Below are 19,228 nucleotides of genomic sequence, written 5' to 3'. Positions count from 1 at the left end.
TAAAACCTTCAAGTCTTTGCTTAATGTTTCTTTTTCCACAGACATTTTCATTAGGTATTTTATGTCAGGATTGTCTTTCTATGTTTATTGATTTTGGTGGCTGGCTGTGTTTTATTTCTTTTATTTATGTATGAACATTTGTTCATCGCCTAGAGCCTGGTAACAGGCAAGTAATATATAAATATGTATTTAGAAAATGTATAATCCGCACTTGTCCAATGCTCAAGGTGGTGTACAATAAAAAACTAATTAAATATTTAAGTAAAAAAGACAAACAAAAAATTAAGTAAAATACAACTGTATAACAATTTCTGAAAACTGAAATACTCCTTTCTTCTTTCATTTGCATCCTTATATTTCAGCATATGTTTGTGAAAATAAATGTTTTCAGACTCTTCCGAAATGTTTGTGTACATGTTACAGGCACAAATGCTTGGGAAGAGAGTTCTACAATATAGGGGCTGCCGCTGAGAAAGACCGTGTTCTAGTTTCTGCAAGACGTGCTACCTTCACAGATGGAATATCTAAGCAAAGCACCATGTGCTGACCTAAGCAAGTTATTTGGATTGTAAATTCTCAGCATAACATGAATCCATGGAAATGAATTGTTACTTAATTTATATGTTAGCATAATTATATTATACTTCACCCTCTATGCAACTGACAACCAACAACGCTTATGTAGAAGAGGTGTAATAGGGCTGAGAGTCTCACGCCAGTCAAAACTTGCGCTGCAGAATTCTGTACAAGTTGAAGTGCCCTTAAGATCTTTACAGCCAGACCAAGAAAGATGGAGTTATAATAATCAAGACTCAAAATCACCAGGGCTTGCAGTAGTGCACAAATCTAATGGATTCAATAGAGGTTTTAATCTCCATAGCACTCGCAATTTGAAAAACACAACTCTTGTTGCAGCTTTTATATGTGAATGCATAGACCACTTTTGGTCCAAAATGACCCCAAGAAATATTACCTGCGTGACAAGAATACATTGGCCTTCAAAGCTCAAAGAGGAGATGTTCTCCTTTCCTATTCCACCTTCTACTCCCCCTTGTGAGGGTTTGTGGGTAGGTGATAGTGAAGGTGTGTGTCAGTGATGCAAGCCTTCCCCCTTGTGCTCTCCACATTCCTCCCTTTCCCTCTCCCACATGCATGTGTGTTTGTGAGTGCATGAGTTATGAGATTGGTGTGGGGTGCATGTGTGTGCTGTAGGATTGGTGTGAGTGATTTTTAGGGGTGTATAGGTGTTTGGGAATGACTGAGGGTGTATATGTGTGTGTGAAAGAGTCCATGTACTCTCCCCCTCTCCCATACACTGTCCCCCTCCTGTGTGGGTGGGGGCACAGATATAGGTGGGGTATGGGTTGATGGTGTGTACATACTGTGAAGATGGAGTGGGAGGTATCTTGGGGAGGAAGGGAGTTGGCTGGGGGGGGGGGGGGGGGGGGGAAATGTCCCAACCCAGCCATCTCCCCCTGCCTCTACTCCTTCTCTCACTTGTATATGTGTAGATTTGGGGTTTAGGGGTATTTCTGTATACAGAATTGGGGAATTAGGGGTATGTGTAAGTAGAAGGATGTGTGTGTAGGGCCAGTGGTGGTGGTGTTGGTCAAGGTGCATTCAAATCTATCTCATTCATACTCATTGTAGATATCCTGAAAATCTGATTGGTAGGTATGCCCCAAGGACTAGGTTGAGAAGCACTGGTGTAGGGTGTGTGGGAATGTGATTTGGTGTGAGGGGGCTGAGTGTACAAGTGGAGGTGGAGGTTGGTGGCAAGAGGGTTTACAGGGGTGTTTTGGGAGTATTTTAGGGAGGTTAGTTGTAGCTAGTGTTTGAGTGTGTGTAAGAGTTGGAAGTGTTTAAGTGATAGAGTTGGGAGGTGGTGGGTGTGTGGAGGTGGAGAATGGGGCTGTGCATGTGTTTGGAGAGTATGGAGTGGATGTGTGTGTGTCTCTGTTTAGGGGTGGTGATGGTGGTATGAGGGGCTCAGTGTATGTAGGGGAGCTGGAAGTTGTAGTGTCAGGGTGAATGTGTATGTTTTGGGGGGTGTTTTATGGAAAGGTAGCTGTAAGTGGTGTTGGGACGTATGCATGTGTGTGTGTGTTTAAGAGGAGTGTGTGAGTGATGAAAAGGTTGGTGTTGTGTTTGTGGGTCAGGCAAGATAGAGGGAATCTGTCTGACTGTGGGTGTGAGGGGTACACTCTCCCACTTGCACTTCCCCTTTGTCCCTATCTTGCCCCTCTGCCTCTCTCTTCCACTGCTCTTACTCCCTTCCCCTCATGCCACCTCCAACCAGCAGGGTCACAGCCCCCAATAAATAATAAAATATGGCTGCCCTAAGAATTCCTGTCCCAAAGGCTGCATCTCCCATTGAATGTACATCCCTTTTATCATTTTGGTCGTCCTTCTCTGTACCTTCTCCATCGCAACTATATCTTTTTTGAGATGCGGCGACCAGAATTGTACACAGTATTCAAGGTGCATTCTCACCATGGAGCAATACAGAGGCATTATGACATTTTCTGTTTTATTCACCATTCCCTTTCTAATAATTCCTAACATTCTGTTTGCTTTTTTGACTGCCGCAGCACACTGAGCCGACGATTTCAATGGATTATCCACTATGATGCCTGGATCTCTTTCCTGGGTGGTAACTCCTAAGATAGAACCTAACATTGTGTAACTACAGCAAGGGTTATTTTTCCCTATATGCATCACCTTGCACTTATCCACATTAAATTTCATCTGCCATTTGGATGCCCACTCTTCCAGTCTCACAAGTCCTCCTGCAATTTATCACAATCCGCTTATTATTTAACTACTCTAAATAATTTTGTATCATCTCCAAATTTGATTACCTCACTTGTCGTATTCCTTTCACATCATTTATAAATATACTAGCCGTTAAGCCCGTAACAACGGGCTACATTTAAAGAAAAATGTTCGGTCCATTTCCTTCCCCCCCTCACCTCCCCCCTCTAGTCTCCCTCCCCCCACTCTCTCCTCCCTCCCACCTCCCCCATATATTCTCCCTCTCCTCCCTTCCTCCTCTATTCTCCCTCCCCTCACTCTCTCCTCCCACCTCCCCCCTCTATTCTCCCTCTCCTCCCTCCCTCCTCTATTCTCCCTCTCCTCCCTCCCCCCACCTCACTCTCTCCTCCCTCCCCCCTCCCCCTCACTCTTTCCTCCCTCCCCCTCCCTCTCTCACTCTCTCCCCCCCTCCCTCTCTCCTCCCTCCCTCCCTCACTCTCTCCCACCTCAGCTCACTCTCCTCCCTCCCCTGACTCACTCCCCTCCCAGCTCATCCACAACCGACAGACAGGGTGTATCCATCCCTCCCGCATGCGCGTCGCCACCGCTATTGCTCCTCCCTGCCTCGTGCGCGCCGCCGCCGCTACTACTGCTCCTCCCTCCCTCCCTCGCGCGCCGCCGCCGCCGCCACTACTGCTCCTGCTTGCCGCCGCCGCCGCTCCTGATGGTTGCTGCTGGTGCCGCCGCCGCTCCTGCTCCTAAGGAGCAGGCGCCATTTTTTTTTTCCGGGCACGCTCTGCTCTGGCCGACGTGCTCGCATGCGCGGTAGAGCTGCTCTCTACTGCGCATTTGCGGCACGTCGGTCCGGGCTCCCTTATCTAGTAGATTCAAAAGCATGGGTCCCAGTACAGATCCCTGAGGCACTCCACTGTTTACCCTTTTCCACTGAGAAAATTGACCATTTAATCCTACTCTCTGTTTCCTGTCTTTTAACCAGTTTGTAATCCATGAAAGGACATCGATTCCTATCCCATGACTTTTTAGTTTTCTTAGAAGCCTCTCATGAGGAACTTTGTCAAACACCTTCTGAAAATCCAAATACACTACATCTACCAGTTCACCTTTATCTACATGTTTATTAACCCCTTCAAAAAAATGAAGCAGATTTGTTAGGCAAGACTTCCCTTGGGTAAGTCCATGTTGACTGTGTTCCATTAAACCATGTCTTTCTATAAGCTCTGCGATTTTGATCCTGAGAATAATTTCCACTATTTTTCCCAGCACTGAAATCAGGCTCACTGGTTTATAGTTACCCGGATCGCCCCTGGAGCCCTTTTTAAATATTGGAGTTACATTGGCCATCCTCCATTCTTCAAGTACAATGGATGATTTTAATGATAGGTTACCAATTTTAACTAATAGATCAGAAATTTCATTTTTTAGTTCCTTCAGTACCCTAGGATGCATACCATCCAGTCCAGGTGATTTGATACTCTTTAGTTTGTCAATCTGGCCTTCTACATCTTCCAGGCTTTCTGCTTCAGATATATTTTTTAAAGTTTTTACTGTGAGTTTTTGCCTCTATGGCCAACATCTTTTCAAATTCTCTCTTAGCCTGTCTTATCAATGTCTTACATTTAACTTGCCAACACTTATGCTTTATCCTATTTTTTTCTGTTGGATCCTTCTTCCAATTTTTGAGTGAAGATCTTTCGGCTAAAATAGCCTTGTTCACCTCACCTTTTAACCATGCTGGTAATTGTTTTGCCTTCCTTCCCCACCTTTCTTAATGTGTGGAATACATCTGGACTGTGCTTCTAGGATTGTATTTTTTAACAATGTCCACGTCTCTTGCACACTTTTTACCTTTGTAGCTTTTCCTTTCAATTTTTTTCTATTTTTCTCATTTTATCAAAGTTTCCCTTTTGAAAGTTTAGCGCTGTGGATTTGCTTACTGTCTCCCTTCCAGTCATTAATTCAAATTTCATCATATTATGATCACTATTGCCAAGCAACCCCTCCACTGTTACCTCTCTCACCAAATCCTGTGCTCCATTGAGAATTAGACCTAAAATTGCTCCCTTTCTCATCAGTTCCTGAACCAATTGCTCCATAAAACTGTCATTTATTCTATCCAGGAACTTTATCTCTCTAGCATGTTCCAATGATACATTTACCCAGTCAATATTGGGGTAATTGAAATCTCCCATTATTACTGCACTACCAATTTGGTTAACTTCCCTTATTTCTCTTAGCATTTCACTGTCCATTTTACCAACTTGGCCAGGTAGACGGTAGTATACTGTTATCACTATACTCTTCCCCAACAAACAAGGGATTTCTACCCATAAAGATTTGATTGTACATTTAGGCTCATGCAGGATCTTTATCCTGTTGGACTCTGTGTCATCTCGGACATAAAGCACCACCCCCGCCTCCCAGATGCTCCTCTCTGTCATTGCGATATAATTTGTACCCCGGTATAGCACTGTCCCATTGGTTGTCCTCCTTCCACCATGTCTCTGAGATGGCAATTAAGTCTATGTCATCATTCACTGCTATACATTCTAATTCTCCCATCTTACTTCTTAGACTTCTGGCATTAGCATACAAACATTTCAAAGTGTTTTTTGTTTGTATTTTCATTCTGCTTTTTAATTGATAGGGATAAATTTGAATTTTTTAGCTCAGGTGAGTTTTTAGTTACAGGCACTTGGACTACTTTTCTTATTATTGGAACCTCACTGTCGGAATGCCCTAATTCTAAAGCATTAGTATCCTTTGAAGATACCTCCCTCCAAACCATGCGCTGCTGAGCGACTGTCGGCTTTGTTCTAGTTTAAAAGCTGCTCTATCTCCTTTGTAAAGGTTAGCACCAGCAATCTGGTTCCACCCTGATTAAGGTGGAGCCATCCCTTCGGAAAAGACTCCCCCTTCCACACAAGGTTCCCCAGTTCCTTATAAAACTGAATCCCTCTTCCTTGCACTGAGACTCTGGAGCTCTGCCTGCCTCTGGGGACCTGTGCATGGGAGTATTAATATTAGTATTTCAGAGAATGCTACTCTGGAGGTTCTGGATTTCAGCTTTCTACCTAAGAGCCTAAATTTGGCTTCCAGAACCTCCCTCCCACATTTTCCTATGTCGTTGGTGCCCACATGTACCATGACAATCAGCTCCTCCCCAGCACTGTTTAAAATCCTATCTAGGATTTTAGACAGTGCATCTAGGTGATGCGTGAGATCCACTACCTTCGCACCAGGTAGCCATGTTACCAGGCGATCCTCACGCCCACCAGCCACCCGGCTGTCTACATTCCTAATATTCGAATCACCAACTATGACGGGCGACCTAGCCTTTCCTTCCTGGGCAGTAGCCCTGGGAAATACATCCTCGGTGCGAAAGGACAATGCAGCATCTGGAGAGCAGGTCCTTGCTACAGGATCCTTTCCTGCTGCACTAGGTTGATGCTCTATGATCATGAGACCTTCTTCCTCTAAGGAGTCTTCTAGAGGAGCGGAAGCGGGGGGGTATGCATATAGGAGGTCCTGCCCCCCCCCCCCTGTGAAGGCATCACAGGCTGGATGGCCATTCCCTGCTACTAGGGAGCAGATTCTGCTCACCATGTGATTGAGGGGGGGTGGGAGGCAAACAGGTCCAAATCGTACCCCATCGGCGGAATAGATCAGCCACCACCGCTGGGTTGAGGGACCACTCGTGTGGTTGGAAGGACCGGCTGAGGCGGTCTGCCAGCACATTGAGGTGACCTGGAAGGTAGGTCGCCCATGGATACATCCCTTGAGAGAGGGCCCCATTCCAGACCTGCACTGCCTCTTGGCATGGGAGGAGTGAGCCTGTGTTGCCCTGTTTGTTGATGTACCACATCGCGACCTGATTGTCTGTCCAGATCTTTGAATGCCCACAGCTCCAGAAGGTTTATCTGGCAACATGCTTCGGCGACGGTCTGGCCATGTAGGGCATTAATGAAGTGTCCACGATGGTTCTTCTTCCTCCTGCATGCTCTCAATACAGTTTTCTGCAGTGACCAATATTTACTTTCCCTTTTCTTGCTATATATCTGCTTTTATAATAGATGCTATTAAGCAAAAAAAAAAAAAAAATTATTACACTGCTCTCCTGTGGCCATAAAAAATGTGGATGAATCAAAATTTGTAACCTTAGAACAGCTGTCAGGAGCTAAATGTAGCCAAAGCTGTCCTTGTAGGAGGGGACAAAGAAGGGAAACCACCCTGAGTCCTGCATTGCCATAATAGCACTATCCACAACACTATAATTTCAGTGTTCCTGGGCCCCACCTCCTCCTGAGGTCAGCCCTGCATGTACCTTCCTTGCTCAATACTTAGTCCCTCCCTAAGTCTACATGAGAAAACACGTGAATGGGAATTTTGTAAAAGTGTTAGAAAAAAGCATCAGGGAGCTACAAATGGTTTTGGACGGCGCACAGAGACAGGTTTATTCAAGTGAATAATAATTACAAACCTGTTGCCCATCATGTATTCCCCCAAGGAAGCAAGTGCTTCCATGAAAACTTTCAATATATGATATAATGTGGAACACAAACACAAATTATTAAACAGTTTAAATAATCAGAAAGGAAGATAACCTACTCAGAGCTGAGAACTGAAAGGTCTGAGGCTAACACCATATTTATATGTAATAACCAGCATTGTATTTCATTTCCTGTTAATTTTAGGTCACTGTTCAAGCAGGCAGCATTTTATGCAAAGCAGTATTTTGGTGGAATAGCAGCAAAACAACATGTTGTCAACGGAGAAATTCAAGTCCTTGGTTCAGCTCAGGAATCCAATAGCACTTCTTTGAAGAAGGAAGTTGGCAGCATCCCGAAATGTTTCTCTCAGATCTCAAGCAAGAAGGAACCAATGGGCTATGCCAAGACTAGCTTCAGTTGGCAAGCTAGAAAATAGTATAGACAATGCCAGCACTGAGTACTAATTTAAAAAAAAAAAAGTAAAAGGCTTAGGGAATGGAAAGAATGGGGTGGGGGAACTAAATTAACATTTCTACCCAAAACATTTCTTTAAACAGCAGAACTAGCAAAACAAAACAAGCTGAATCCTCATTTGTCAGTGACAAGCGATCAATAAGATTCCCTCTTTTTATTCTGATTTAAACTTACATTTCTGAGGAGATATTAAAGTTTTCCAAAATGTCTTCTATTAAAATAAGATGCTACTGTGCTGATTTTCAAATGAGTGCCTCACTAAGACACGTGGTGGACTTGGAAGGAAAAAAAAAGTAGGTGTTGTGTTAACAAAAGGTGAAAGTGTTCTATTACAAAAATTATACATAAGGAGCAATAGAAAAGGATAAGCTGGAATAAAACCAAAAAAAGAGACACGACGGAACAAGCAAGCAGGTTGATTTTTGAAGATTTCAGCTTTAAAGGACTGAAATATATATATTTGTATAGGACTTTCAAACTATTTACAAAAAAAACCCCCTCAATTGTTTGACCTTTAATAGTTTTTCTATTTTCTCTGGCAAACTGACCAGCTAAAATACAGTGCTCATTCAACTTCCCCTCTAGCAATGACTTATTTGCCTTATTGGTTCTAGAGAACATGAGATTCTTTACAGGTTGCACTACCTTTTCCTGGATCACCAAATGACCGATACATAGATGATGTTCACGAGCTTCTGAGATCACACGGACCTCTTATTTTATTTATTTATTAATTTTTATTTACCGATGAGAACATATCAAATCGGTTTACATTAGCTAACAAATATTCATTTAAAAATATTTGCATTTCCAAAAAGAAGAGAGGAAAACACAAAGTTTAATAATAGACTAATAACAAATAAAACAGTAAACTAATAAATCATAAAATTTAAACAGGGAAAGAGCAGAACAGTAAGAGCAGAGATAATACAATCAACTAAATATTTATATTACAGGGGATATATAATCATTAGGTTAAAACTCTTGGAAGGCTTCTTTGAATAGCCATGCTTTAATGCCTTTTTTAAATATTTTAATGTCTGATTCCATCCTTAATTCCTGTAGTAGAGAGTTCCACAGTTGGGGCCCAGCAATGGAAATAGCCCATTCTCTAACATTATTTAGATGAGCAATTTTAGGGGAAGGTATGGGTAACATCCCTGTGCCTGCTGATCTTGTAATTCTTGATGGGAAATGAAAATGTAATGTTTATGTTAACCATTCTATCTTTTCACTGTAGAGGATTTTATGAATTAGCGATATGACTTTATGCTGTGCCCTGTATTTAACAGGCAACCAATGAAATTCCTTTAATATTGATATAATATGATCAGATCTTCTAGTTCCAGTCAAAAATCTAGCCGCTGAGTTCTGTAATAATTGTAATGGTCTTGTAACATTCGCTGGTAGGCCTAAAAAGATCGAATTACAGTAATCTAATTTTGACAAAACAAGAGCTTGTAAAACTGTTCTAAAATATTTTGGAAATAAAAGAGGCTTCAATCTTTTAAGGACATTTAATTTAAAATATCCATCATTAATGATTTTTTTTCCCAGATATAGCAACAAGGATCACAGAAGTAAGAGCTGTTTCCTTGTTGTTCCTGCACTGATTTCAGAAATCAGTTTAAATCTGCATAAAGATTTGGCTGTCTGTGTTATTTTCTTGATATGCATGCTGGTGCCTTCAATATGATTGACCACCAGCTCCTTCTCAATTGCATTTTTGACACTGGAATTCAAGAGTCTTCTCTTCTTTGATTCAAATCTTTTTTGGAAGAGATAACCTATCAGGTACATTGGAATTCTTCAATTTCGCCCAATCATCAACTAATTTGTGGTGTATCTCAGGGATCTTCCATTTCTCCTATCCTTTTCAATTTGTTTCTCTCCCCACTTTCTACGCTGATACAAAGTCTAGGTTTCAGCAGTTACATTTATGCTGATGACATTCATAGTACTTGTTAGTATTGATCTAAAAAATGGTGAGTCTCTTACCAAATTCAATGTCTTTCCCATATAGCTACCTAGCTTCGGTCTGTAAAACAAAGTTAATCCTGAGAAATCTGATGCCATATGGTTCACCAGAAACAGTCTCTTCGGATTAACCCTCTCTTATTATGATTGGAGCTCCAAGACTTCTGAAGAATACAGTCACTTCTTTAGGGGTTCAACTCAATTCATCATTGACATTTTCTTCCTATTTACTTTCTCATTTGTTGCAGTGTTCCTACATTTTTTTATGCTTCATCCAAAGACTTAGACCGTTTTTAGATACTAACAATTTGAAGACACTGACTTCACTCTCTCATATTCAGCAGGTTAGACTACTGCAATGCCATTTTGCATGGTGTCTCTTCTAATCGTTTGCTGACTTCAGATAATTTTTTGTAAGAAAAAAATGTGATCATGTTACATACACCAATACACACTGAACTTCACTGGCTTCCAATTTCTTTTAGGATTCAATTCAAGACTGATTGTTTAACATTTAAAGCTTTCTGCTGGAATATTCCACCATACCTACACACAACTTACGTTCTTTACAACAATGTTAGTTCTCCCTTTACCAAAGATGATCAGACTTGAACACACCCAAGAAATGTATTTCTCTTTTCTGGATCCCAGTCCTTAGAATTCTTTTCATTTAGGACTGCACCTTGAGAAAGACTATCTTAAACTCAGGAAGCTTCTTAAAACCTTCCTCTTCACATAGGCCTTTCCAGATTAGTATTTCCTGTCCAAGCATAAATGTAAGTAAGTTTATTTTAGTTACTGTCTTTTGAATAGAATTCTCTGCTATTAACAAAAACAGAAGATTGAACAGTCAACGGTATGTTTTTGTGTGGTGAAAATTTTATAGTTTGCATAACCCATGTACATGATCGTAACAGGTTGAAATTTGGTGACTTTTTATCATTTTTTATTATCTTTAATTCCTGAAAATGTTAGCCCCCTGCCCCCCCCCTTCCCTTTGGGTTTTGCTCCACAATTCATACACCCTAGATTAGCTGGCGACATTTTCATGCCGGTGAATTTTCTCAATTTCTGCTCATCCTGATTCGTATGTTGAGGAGCTTTGATTTCTATCTGCACTCAAATTGTGTCCAATAGAGCATCCATTCACCATAAAAACATGTTTTCTTTTACTGATAGAGCTTATTATATAGCGGCATAAAAACATTCCAGTGAAGCTTTTAAAGTCTTGCACAATCAGTGTACATGATCGCAGTGGGTTGCAATTCAGTGACATTTCTTCACTTATGATGATCTTTGAGTCCCAAAAATGTTACACCTCCACCCACCCCCTTCAGTTTTTGCTCCACGTCATAAACCTAAAACCACTGGCACGAAAATGTGCCACCAAATGATTTTCTCAATTTCTATCTTTTAAGGTGCTTTTATTTCTATTTGCACTCTGATACGTGCTTAACAGAGAACCAATTCATTCACCAAAAAATGTGTTTTCTTTCACTGATAGAGCCTAATAAAATAGCGGCATAAATGAATGGTGCACAAATTGAACACCCTAGATGTTGTGATTCTGCTAAGGGGACAGGCTCATGAGTGACTTACTCACCACCCGACTTCACAGACCCCTGATGCTGGCAGGTGCCACTTCTGTCCTGAGTGGCCTTGAGCTGCTGCTATCACTGCAGTTGCCGCCAGGCCCCTGCAGCTGCTTCCGCAGCAGGAGAGATGTCATTGGTCCATGCGGAGGAAAGACACCGCAACCACTGGTCTTCTTGTGGCCTGGATTGCCACCAACATCAGTGCACTCCATCATCTCCTTAGATGCACCCGCACGCTTCAGCCTCAGCTTTAAAAGGACTGTGGTGAGAAAAGCCCCTCGACACTTTCTAATGATGTCTTTCCTGCAGCCTTATAAAAGGGCTCTTCAGTCTTTACTCCTGGCCTTTGTCATGGTTTGCTAGCACCTTCAAGGTCCTCCATGTTTCTTGGTCTATGTTCTTGGTCTCTGGGCTTCATTGGTCTCATTGTCTTGTTCCTGAGCCTACGTCTTTGCCCTTGTCCCTAAATCCAAGTCTTCATCTTGTTCCTGGTATCCAAGTCTTCGCCTTGTTATGAAATCCACATCTTCATTCCTGGTCTCATCATTTTCCTGAGTCTCCTGAATCTGGATCCTGGTCTGTGTCCTGTCCAGAGTATTTGTTGCTGGTTCAAGCCTTTGGAAGACCTTCCTTGTTTTTTTAAGTCTGAGTTCCGAGTTTCTGAGTCTGAGTCCAAGTTCCTGAATCTGAGCTCCTGAGTCCAGCCTCCAGTCTTTGGAGTCTTGTTCCAATTTCTGCCTTGTTCCTGGATCCAGTGCCTGCACCACTATTGTCATGGTCAGCGACCAGCCCACGGGTTGTTTAGGGTGCGCAGCGATGCCAGACCTCCTCAGAGCCTTCATCTTGTCAGGGTCTTTGTCTTGTGTCCTCACACAAAACAGCTTCTCAGCAGCAGTACGAAAGGACTTTTGAGTGGCCAGATTGCTACCCCAAAGACTAGCATTGCATTGCTGAGTCAGTTTCTGGTATGTGTTGGATGTCCAAATTGAGTCTTCCGATTCCAAGCCAAGAGTATTCCTGTTTCAGTCAGCCCATGTCTGGATGCATTCACCCACCAGTGGCATGGACCATGGCCAGCCCTGGGGTTGTGCAGGTCGCATCGCAGCACAGGGGCTCATGCTCTTGACCGTCCATCCACGCTCGCAACACTAGAATAGCCAGTGGCATGTTTTCATGCCAGTGAATTTTCTCAGTTTCCGCTCATCTTGATTCATCTTTTGAGGTGCTTTGAATTCTGTCTGCACTCTGATACTTGTATTTAACAGATCACCAATTCATTCATTATAAAAATTTGCTTTCTTTCACTGATACAGCCTAAAATAGAAGTGGCATAAAAACATGCTAGCAGCTGTTCTAGGGTGCAAAAAATGTTGGCTGTTCTAGTTTAAATGATAGTGCTAACACCCTGGATTTGTCAATTTACAGGGTGGAGAGATAGGGGACACAGGATGCAGATTTTTCTTTTGGGAATGGAGTGCCAGTTTTAGCAAATGCAATACAAACAGGGCTTGGGGAAGCAGGTTCAAGCAAGGGAAGTCGAAGTAGCTCTTATATACATTAATCACTGCTAAAATAAGTTTCAATGAGCATCATTTATTAAGTATTTTTTCCCATACACACAGAATGAGAGAAAAGCCTTAGTAAATCAAGCCATAGGGTTGCAAATTATTAACTCAAGTATGCTGTCCAGTGCTGGGCATATTGATACTTGATATTGATTTACAAGGCCCCTATTTTCCTACTGCAGCTCCTGCATAGATTCTGTGGCAAGAATTAGGAAATTCTGTGGCACAGATTTTAAGATTCTGCAGTATATTTGCATAAACTGGTATAAGTTGTAAATTACTTAATATGTACAAAGGTCACATTTTTATTAAAAATTATTTCATTTTGTAAAGATTTTTTTTAATCTAACTGCATAGATTTGAAACTGTTGTGTGCACGTACTGAACACACTTATTTATTCTTTCTTTTCTTGTTTAACTTTTCTCACTTTCATTTCTTTCTTCTCTCTCTCACCTCCTATCCGCTTATCTCACTACCTGTGAGATGCCTCACAACAGGGGTCCTCTTCTCCTCCTACCTCTTCTTTCATCTCCCTCCCTTTCTTAGTCTCCTTATCTAGGATCTCTGCTCATTTCTCTCCCCTCCAGTAATCCCCCTATTTCTCCAACTGTGTCCTCTCCTTCCCCTCCCATCAAGCATCTTCTCCGCATTTCCCTCATCCTTCCAATCTTCCTCTTCCATCCAATCATGTCTCTCCCCTACTCTCTAAGTCTCCTCTCAACTTTCCTGCCCAGCACTATGTCTCCTCTCCCTCTGTCCCCCCCATCTATCCATCTACCAATCTTCACCCCCACTCCTGTAACCCCCTGCTCAAATGGCACCAATATACTAAACACAGTCAAGCAGCAGGAGTGCAGCAGTGGTGTGGTAGGAGGTGAGGCAGCAAGTATCAGTGGTAGTGGTGGCATCTGAGGGTGGAGCAGAAAGAGATAGCAGCAACAGATGCCGCAGCATATGTGAAGAGGGCAGGGAGAAAAAGCAGTGATGACAGCAGCATGCAGGGGAGAGAGCAAAGAGCAGTGGCATCTGCACGAGGGGGGGGGGGGCGGCAATGGTGACAATACCATGGGGCAGAGTGTGAGTGAAGGTAGCAGTATCTATGGGGCAGAAATGAGTCGGAGGAGTGGTAGTAGTTGCAGGTGGGCAAGAAAGAGAGTGGTGGTAGCAACTGCAAGGGGAAGTGAGGAGAAAATGGTGGTGGTGGTTGCAGTAGCGTGGGCAATTTGCAGTGATTCTACAACTAGAGGCAAATTCTGCTCCACTTGCCACAGCACTGAGGCCTTTAACATCAGAAGTGGTTTGGGAACTCTAGCCATACATAAGTACATAAGCCCTTTAAACAGAACCATGCTGGCACCAGAGGAAGTGAAGAGGTGTCAGCACTGCTACTGCGGCAGCAAGAATGTCCGAGATGGGGTTACAAGTGTCAGCCCAGGGACATGGAAGAGGGTTAAGGGAGGGGGGGGGGGAGAGGCAGGACAGGCGAAGAAGGAACAAGGTTAAAGCTTGGGTAATTCCCTTTGGGAGAACACAAACTCTGGAATGAGGGTCAGAGCAGGGTCTCCCAGGTTTGGGAGTGGGTGGGCAGGGGGAGAGAGAGGAAGAGCGAGTAAGGGACTCTCAGATTGGGTAGGGATAGTAGGGGACTCAAGGATGGGTGTGAAAAGCAGTTACTCAAAGATTCGGTGGGAGAGAGAGGACTTGGAAATCGGGGGGAGAACAGGGACTGAGGGATGGGTTGGGGGGTATGAGAAAGAGAAGTTAGACAGGCTGGGAGATATAAGTGGTGGGGATATGAAATGAAGATAGAAGGAGTGAAAGCTTTATTTTATTTAAAAATTATTTGCATCCCACACCTCCAAGGTTCAGGGTGAGCAACATAAAACAGTCATAAAAATTGCGTATACAAACATTCAAAATATACTAATACAGGGGTCTAGGTCCGAACTATCTGGGAGATTGTGTGCCCATTGTAAAGAAAAATTGCGACTTAAGTGGTTGGACTGGATGCCATTAATTCACTGTAAGAGCTATTGAATAGAAATGTTTTATGGGCTTTCCAGAACATTCTTGGAAGCTTCCATCTCAGTCTGAACCAGCCTCCACTGGGACTATGGTACCGTGAGCCTTTACTTATAACTACCTAAGGGCCTGATTAATCAAGGTATTTTCCCATAGACGCAGAACAGGACAAAAGCCTTTATGAATCAGGCAGTTAAGTTTTTTCCCCCACACATTTTTAACCCTCTCCCATCTTCCATGTAGTCCAGCCACTGAAGTAACTGTCCTCAGACAGTGGCCATCCACTGTAGATTCCTCCAAAATCCAGTGAATGTGCAACCTTTGTCTAGATATTGGCTTTAATGGCTAAGGCTTTCTTTCCTCTCGAGGAGGGCAGTGAGTGCTACCCCTCCATTGTGCTTTCCCACTCCTGCCTGGCCAAAGAAGTAGAAACCAGGATTATGAATTAATCCATATCTGGTTCTGATCATACACTCTTGGCTGCGTTACCATGAACAGCAGCGAAAAACATGTTCACTTTATTTTTCAACACCTCTATCAAAGCTGCCTCAATTAGTGCTGACAGTAAAACCATTCCCAGCCTCATCACCAGAACTATGCTGGTTCTTTCATTTTAAAGTGAATGTATGCTTGATCAGTTTCAGCCTATGCCTTCTGTTTCTAGAGAAAGCTAAACTTCTGATGGGTTCTGCATGTATCTCATAATTCACACAGTGTCAAAACTATTCTTACCTTGGTATTTGGGCTCTTTAAGGCAAATCCTCTGTACCACCCTGTGGAGGGGGAAAAACAGGCTATCATCTTTGTCCTGTGTGTTACATAAACAGTAAAACAGCAGCATCTCTTCATTTCTTTTTCTCCCAACAAACTATCGTGAATCAGCTTTATTGCTCAGGAAAAATGGTTTAAGTTTTAATAAAGTACACTGAAAGATTATTTCCAAAATAGATAAGGGAGATGAGATAAAAATACAATAAAGTAGGAGTTTATTACAAGCGCTTCTGGAGAAGTTGGTGAAATTATGTACTTTCTGTATAAGTGGGACCAAGCAAGATAATGCCATCGAGCAGGAATCCAATAAAGCCTTTGGCAGAGTGGCACAGTTATTCACGGAATTTGTCACAACACATTAGAACAAACTACCTTCTCTCCTCAGCCAAAAAGACCCGTTCCCCTCTATCTATCAATACAAAGATGCTAGGGTGTGCTAACCCCAGCACTGTGTGTCATGTATACTGGAGCTTAACCTAAATAAAAGGCCAGCAAATTCTAAGCCAGGATGAATGATCTAGCCCTATCCAAACCTGGCATGGAGTTTCTACAGCCATCGGGCACTTTTGCAGCCACAAAACAATTCAGTGTGAAATTCTACTACAGCCTTGAAAATGCATGAATACAAGCAAATGCACGGGAACACAATGACAAAAACTCTGGCGTTATTACAGAACAAGAAGCCCCTCCCAGAAATAATGCACTTTACTTCATGAGACGTCTGCATGTTTCCCCGTAGTATGTACCAAATGAGAGGATCCAAACAAAAAGCATCCTAGTCAGAATCCTCGTGTGTCCCCCGACATGTACTCCAAATTTTGTGTCCAGAGGGGTATCAAAGAGAAAAGTTATTTTTTGTGAGTGGGGAGAACATGCGTGTGTGTGTGTGGGGGGGGGGGGGGGGGGGGGGGGGGAGACACACACACAGCAATCTCATAAGAGATTTTTCCCTTTGGAAAGTAGGATAAAAACAGTTTTTTAAAAAATGACAAAATAAAACCAGAAAAAGAATCTGAGGTTTTATATCTACATCTCCTCAGGACCACTTTCATTATATTAAGAGTGCTCAACCCCTGAACTTACCGTCACATTTTTCTAATATTTGAACTGTGTCTCCGATCTCTAAGGACAAGCCATGGGGGATGGTTCCTCGAAAAGTGGCAATTACTGAAAGAGAGAACACAACTTCAATTAACAGCAATTCCTAAAATCAGCCTATTCCATATTCCATTTGAATTTCAAGGAAATGAAACAAGGAATACATTTCACAAGACAGCTTATTAAAGAAACAAGTAAAAACAAATTACCAAATTGACTGATTACACGTAAGACTGAAATGAGAAACTTCATTAACTGAGGGAGGAAAACCTCTTTCAGTAATATATTAACCCACTTTGCTAGACAGTAAGTATTTCAAAAGAACAATGTAACAGATGAGATGTGCTTTCCGAATTATAATTTTACATATAACAGAAGCAATGTAAGAATGTTGCCGCATGTAAGATGACAGAATGATATTAACAGCAATGAAGTTTAGAAATGACACTGTGCTAAAACCCAAGGCATGTAAAGGATTTGTCACAGTCTGCGGGGATGAGTGTGAGCAGATCGATCTTTGCTGTCAATATATATGTGCTGTGGGAAATGGCATGCCAATTTTAGTTAATGCGATGAAAACCTGGTTTTGGAGAGAAGGTTCAAGCAAGGGACGTCTGAAGTAATTTCAAGGACAGATGCCTCCTTTTAGACCCTCCACTACAAATGTACATTTCCTACAGCAGTCGCAGACTACTGACTTGACTATGCTGCACAGTGCTGTGTATATGAATGATACTACATCAAGGGAACGTTATAAATCCATCACACAAAAGTCAGGAAGTAGTGCAACGGCCAGTATGGAAATCTCAATAATCCTTCGTGCCGTCAAGAAATTACCAGTGACACCATTGACGTAACAATTATGCTCAGCTCAGAAGTTTATATTTAATAAAGACCTGTTATATATGATATGTGATTGAGTGTGCCTTCATACGATGCGAACTAAATGTGTTCAGCTATCGTGTATGTGAGCCTGTTGTGGCTTCTAAATCATTAGGCACCTCAATATTGGTTGTTAAATTTTATGTTGATGTCCACGGGTTTGCGTGCTCTTCAAATTATTTTGTATAACTTTGAATGTTATAACGCATTGGCCTTAGCCATCACTTATCATGTACTTGCGTGTGTAGTCAATCTTGAAGATTGGCTTTGAATGTTATAACGCATTGGCCTTAGCCATCACTTATCATGTACTTGCGTGTGTAGTCAATCTTGAAGATTGGCTTTGAATGTTATAACGCATTGGCCTTAGCCATCACTTATCATGTACTTGCGTGTGTAGTCAATCTTGAAGATTGACTACACACGCAAGTACATGATAAGTGATGGCTAAGGCCAATGCGTTATAACATTCAAAGTTATACAAAATAATTTGAAGAGCACGCAAACCCGTGGACATCAACATAAAATTTAACAACCAATATTGAGGTGCCTAATGATTTAGAAGCCACAACAGGCTCACATACACGATAGCTGAACACATTTAGTTCGCATCGTATGAAGGCACACTCAATCACACATCATATATAACAGGTCTTTATTAAATGTATTTAGTTTCATGTTATAAAAGTTTGGGTCTAGTATTTTTGTACAGCTCAGAAGTTTAGCATTCTGCATTTAGAAATATAAGCATTCCGAGGATTCCAGACCCCACCTAACGCCTCCTTTGCATGACTTTCCCCGGTGTATTCTTAAGCATGTTCTTTTCTCTGCTCTGCCTCTGTTCACCAATGGAGGCCTCCCAATATTTCTGCTTTCCTCATGACCCTCCCTCTCTAACCTTCAATAATTAACTTAATCGTGAGAGGATATCAGAAGGAAATCCAGTTGTAATGTTATGCCAATGACAATGGGTCCTTAGTATATAGCCTGACTGCCAGAACAGTGCTTGAAGAAACAGCTTGTCCTAGGAGGGTGGCTGGGGCCCAAAATCGGGACATTCGCACACTCTAGAATTAGAGAGGTTTGTGGCTGAGGAGTCTAGAAGAGGATTCCTATAGTTTCCTAAAGAGCCATGTAAGAAAGACGTCTGCAGATAAGAATGACATTCCTGAGCTGAGAAGACACAGAGGAAGAGTTAAGTTGCTACTCCTTATCTGTTCAAAGTGTACTTCAGAGGTTAGCAAAAAAGTAGATTTTGCCTTTGTGGGAGTTCAGAGAGGAAGCTGCCCAACAGAGGAAGGTTCCTTTCCCCAGACAGTTTACCTGTGCAGCCTCTCAATGTGAGAGACTTAAATATGTTTTATGCTTTTGGCGTTTTATGCTGTTTGGTGCCCTAAACCGCTGGTGTATTTGTGGATTTTTGTCATCTGCAATCAGTGACTAGTAAAAAGATTATAATTTTGTAAAACATCTACTGTGTACTGTGCAGTCTTTTGCTTTTAAGAGGCTGGTGTACAGAGTTATTCCAGAGGGGAGAGAACCACTAAGGGCCTTGAAAAATTGATTTTTCCCCAGAACCCG

The 19,228-nt window shown here is 42.2% G+C and overlaps 1 protein-coding gene across 5 annotated transcripts in view; it reads right to left on the bottom strand.

The window, feature by feature from the left end:
- DOCK4 (dedicator of cytokinesis 4) overlaps window positions 1-19,228 on the bottom strand; it is a 939,215-nt gene that overhangs the window by 645,029 nt on the left and 274,958 nt on the right. For all 5 annotated transcript variants that reach the window (XM_029615608.1, XM_029615609.1, XM_029615610.1 and 2 more), the window contains exons 2-3: window positions 16,751-16,834; window positions 15,629-15,669 (exon numbers count right to left, since the gene is read on the bottom strand). In XM_029615608.1, coding sequence (XP_029471468.1) covers window positions 15,629-15,669; window positions 16,751-16,834 — 125 coding nt within the window. The remainder of the gene's footprint in view (window positions 1-15,628; window positions 15,670-16,750; window positions 16,835-19,228) is intronic.

Source organism: Rhinatrema bivittatum, chromosome 9, assembly GCF_901001135.1.
Source record: "Rhinatrema bivittatum chromosome 9, aRhiBiv1.1, whole genome shotgun sequence".
In the NCBI taxonomy this organism is placed as follows: domain Eukaryota; kingdom Metazoa; phylum Chordata; class Amphibia; order Gymnophiona; family Rhinatrematidae; genus Rhinatrema; species Rhinatrema bivittatum.
The sequence above is the reverse complement of the archived record's forward strand: the minus strand, read 5'-3'. Positions and strand labels throughout refer to the sequence as shown.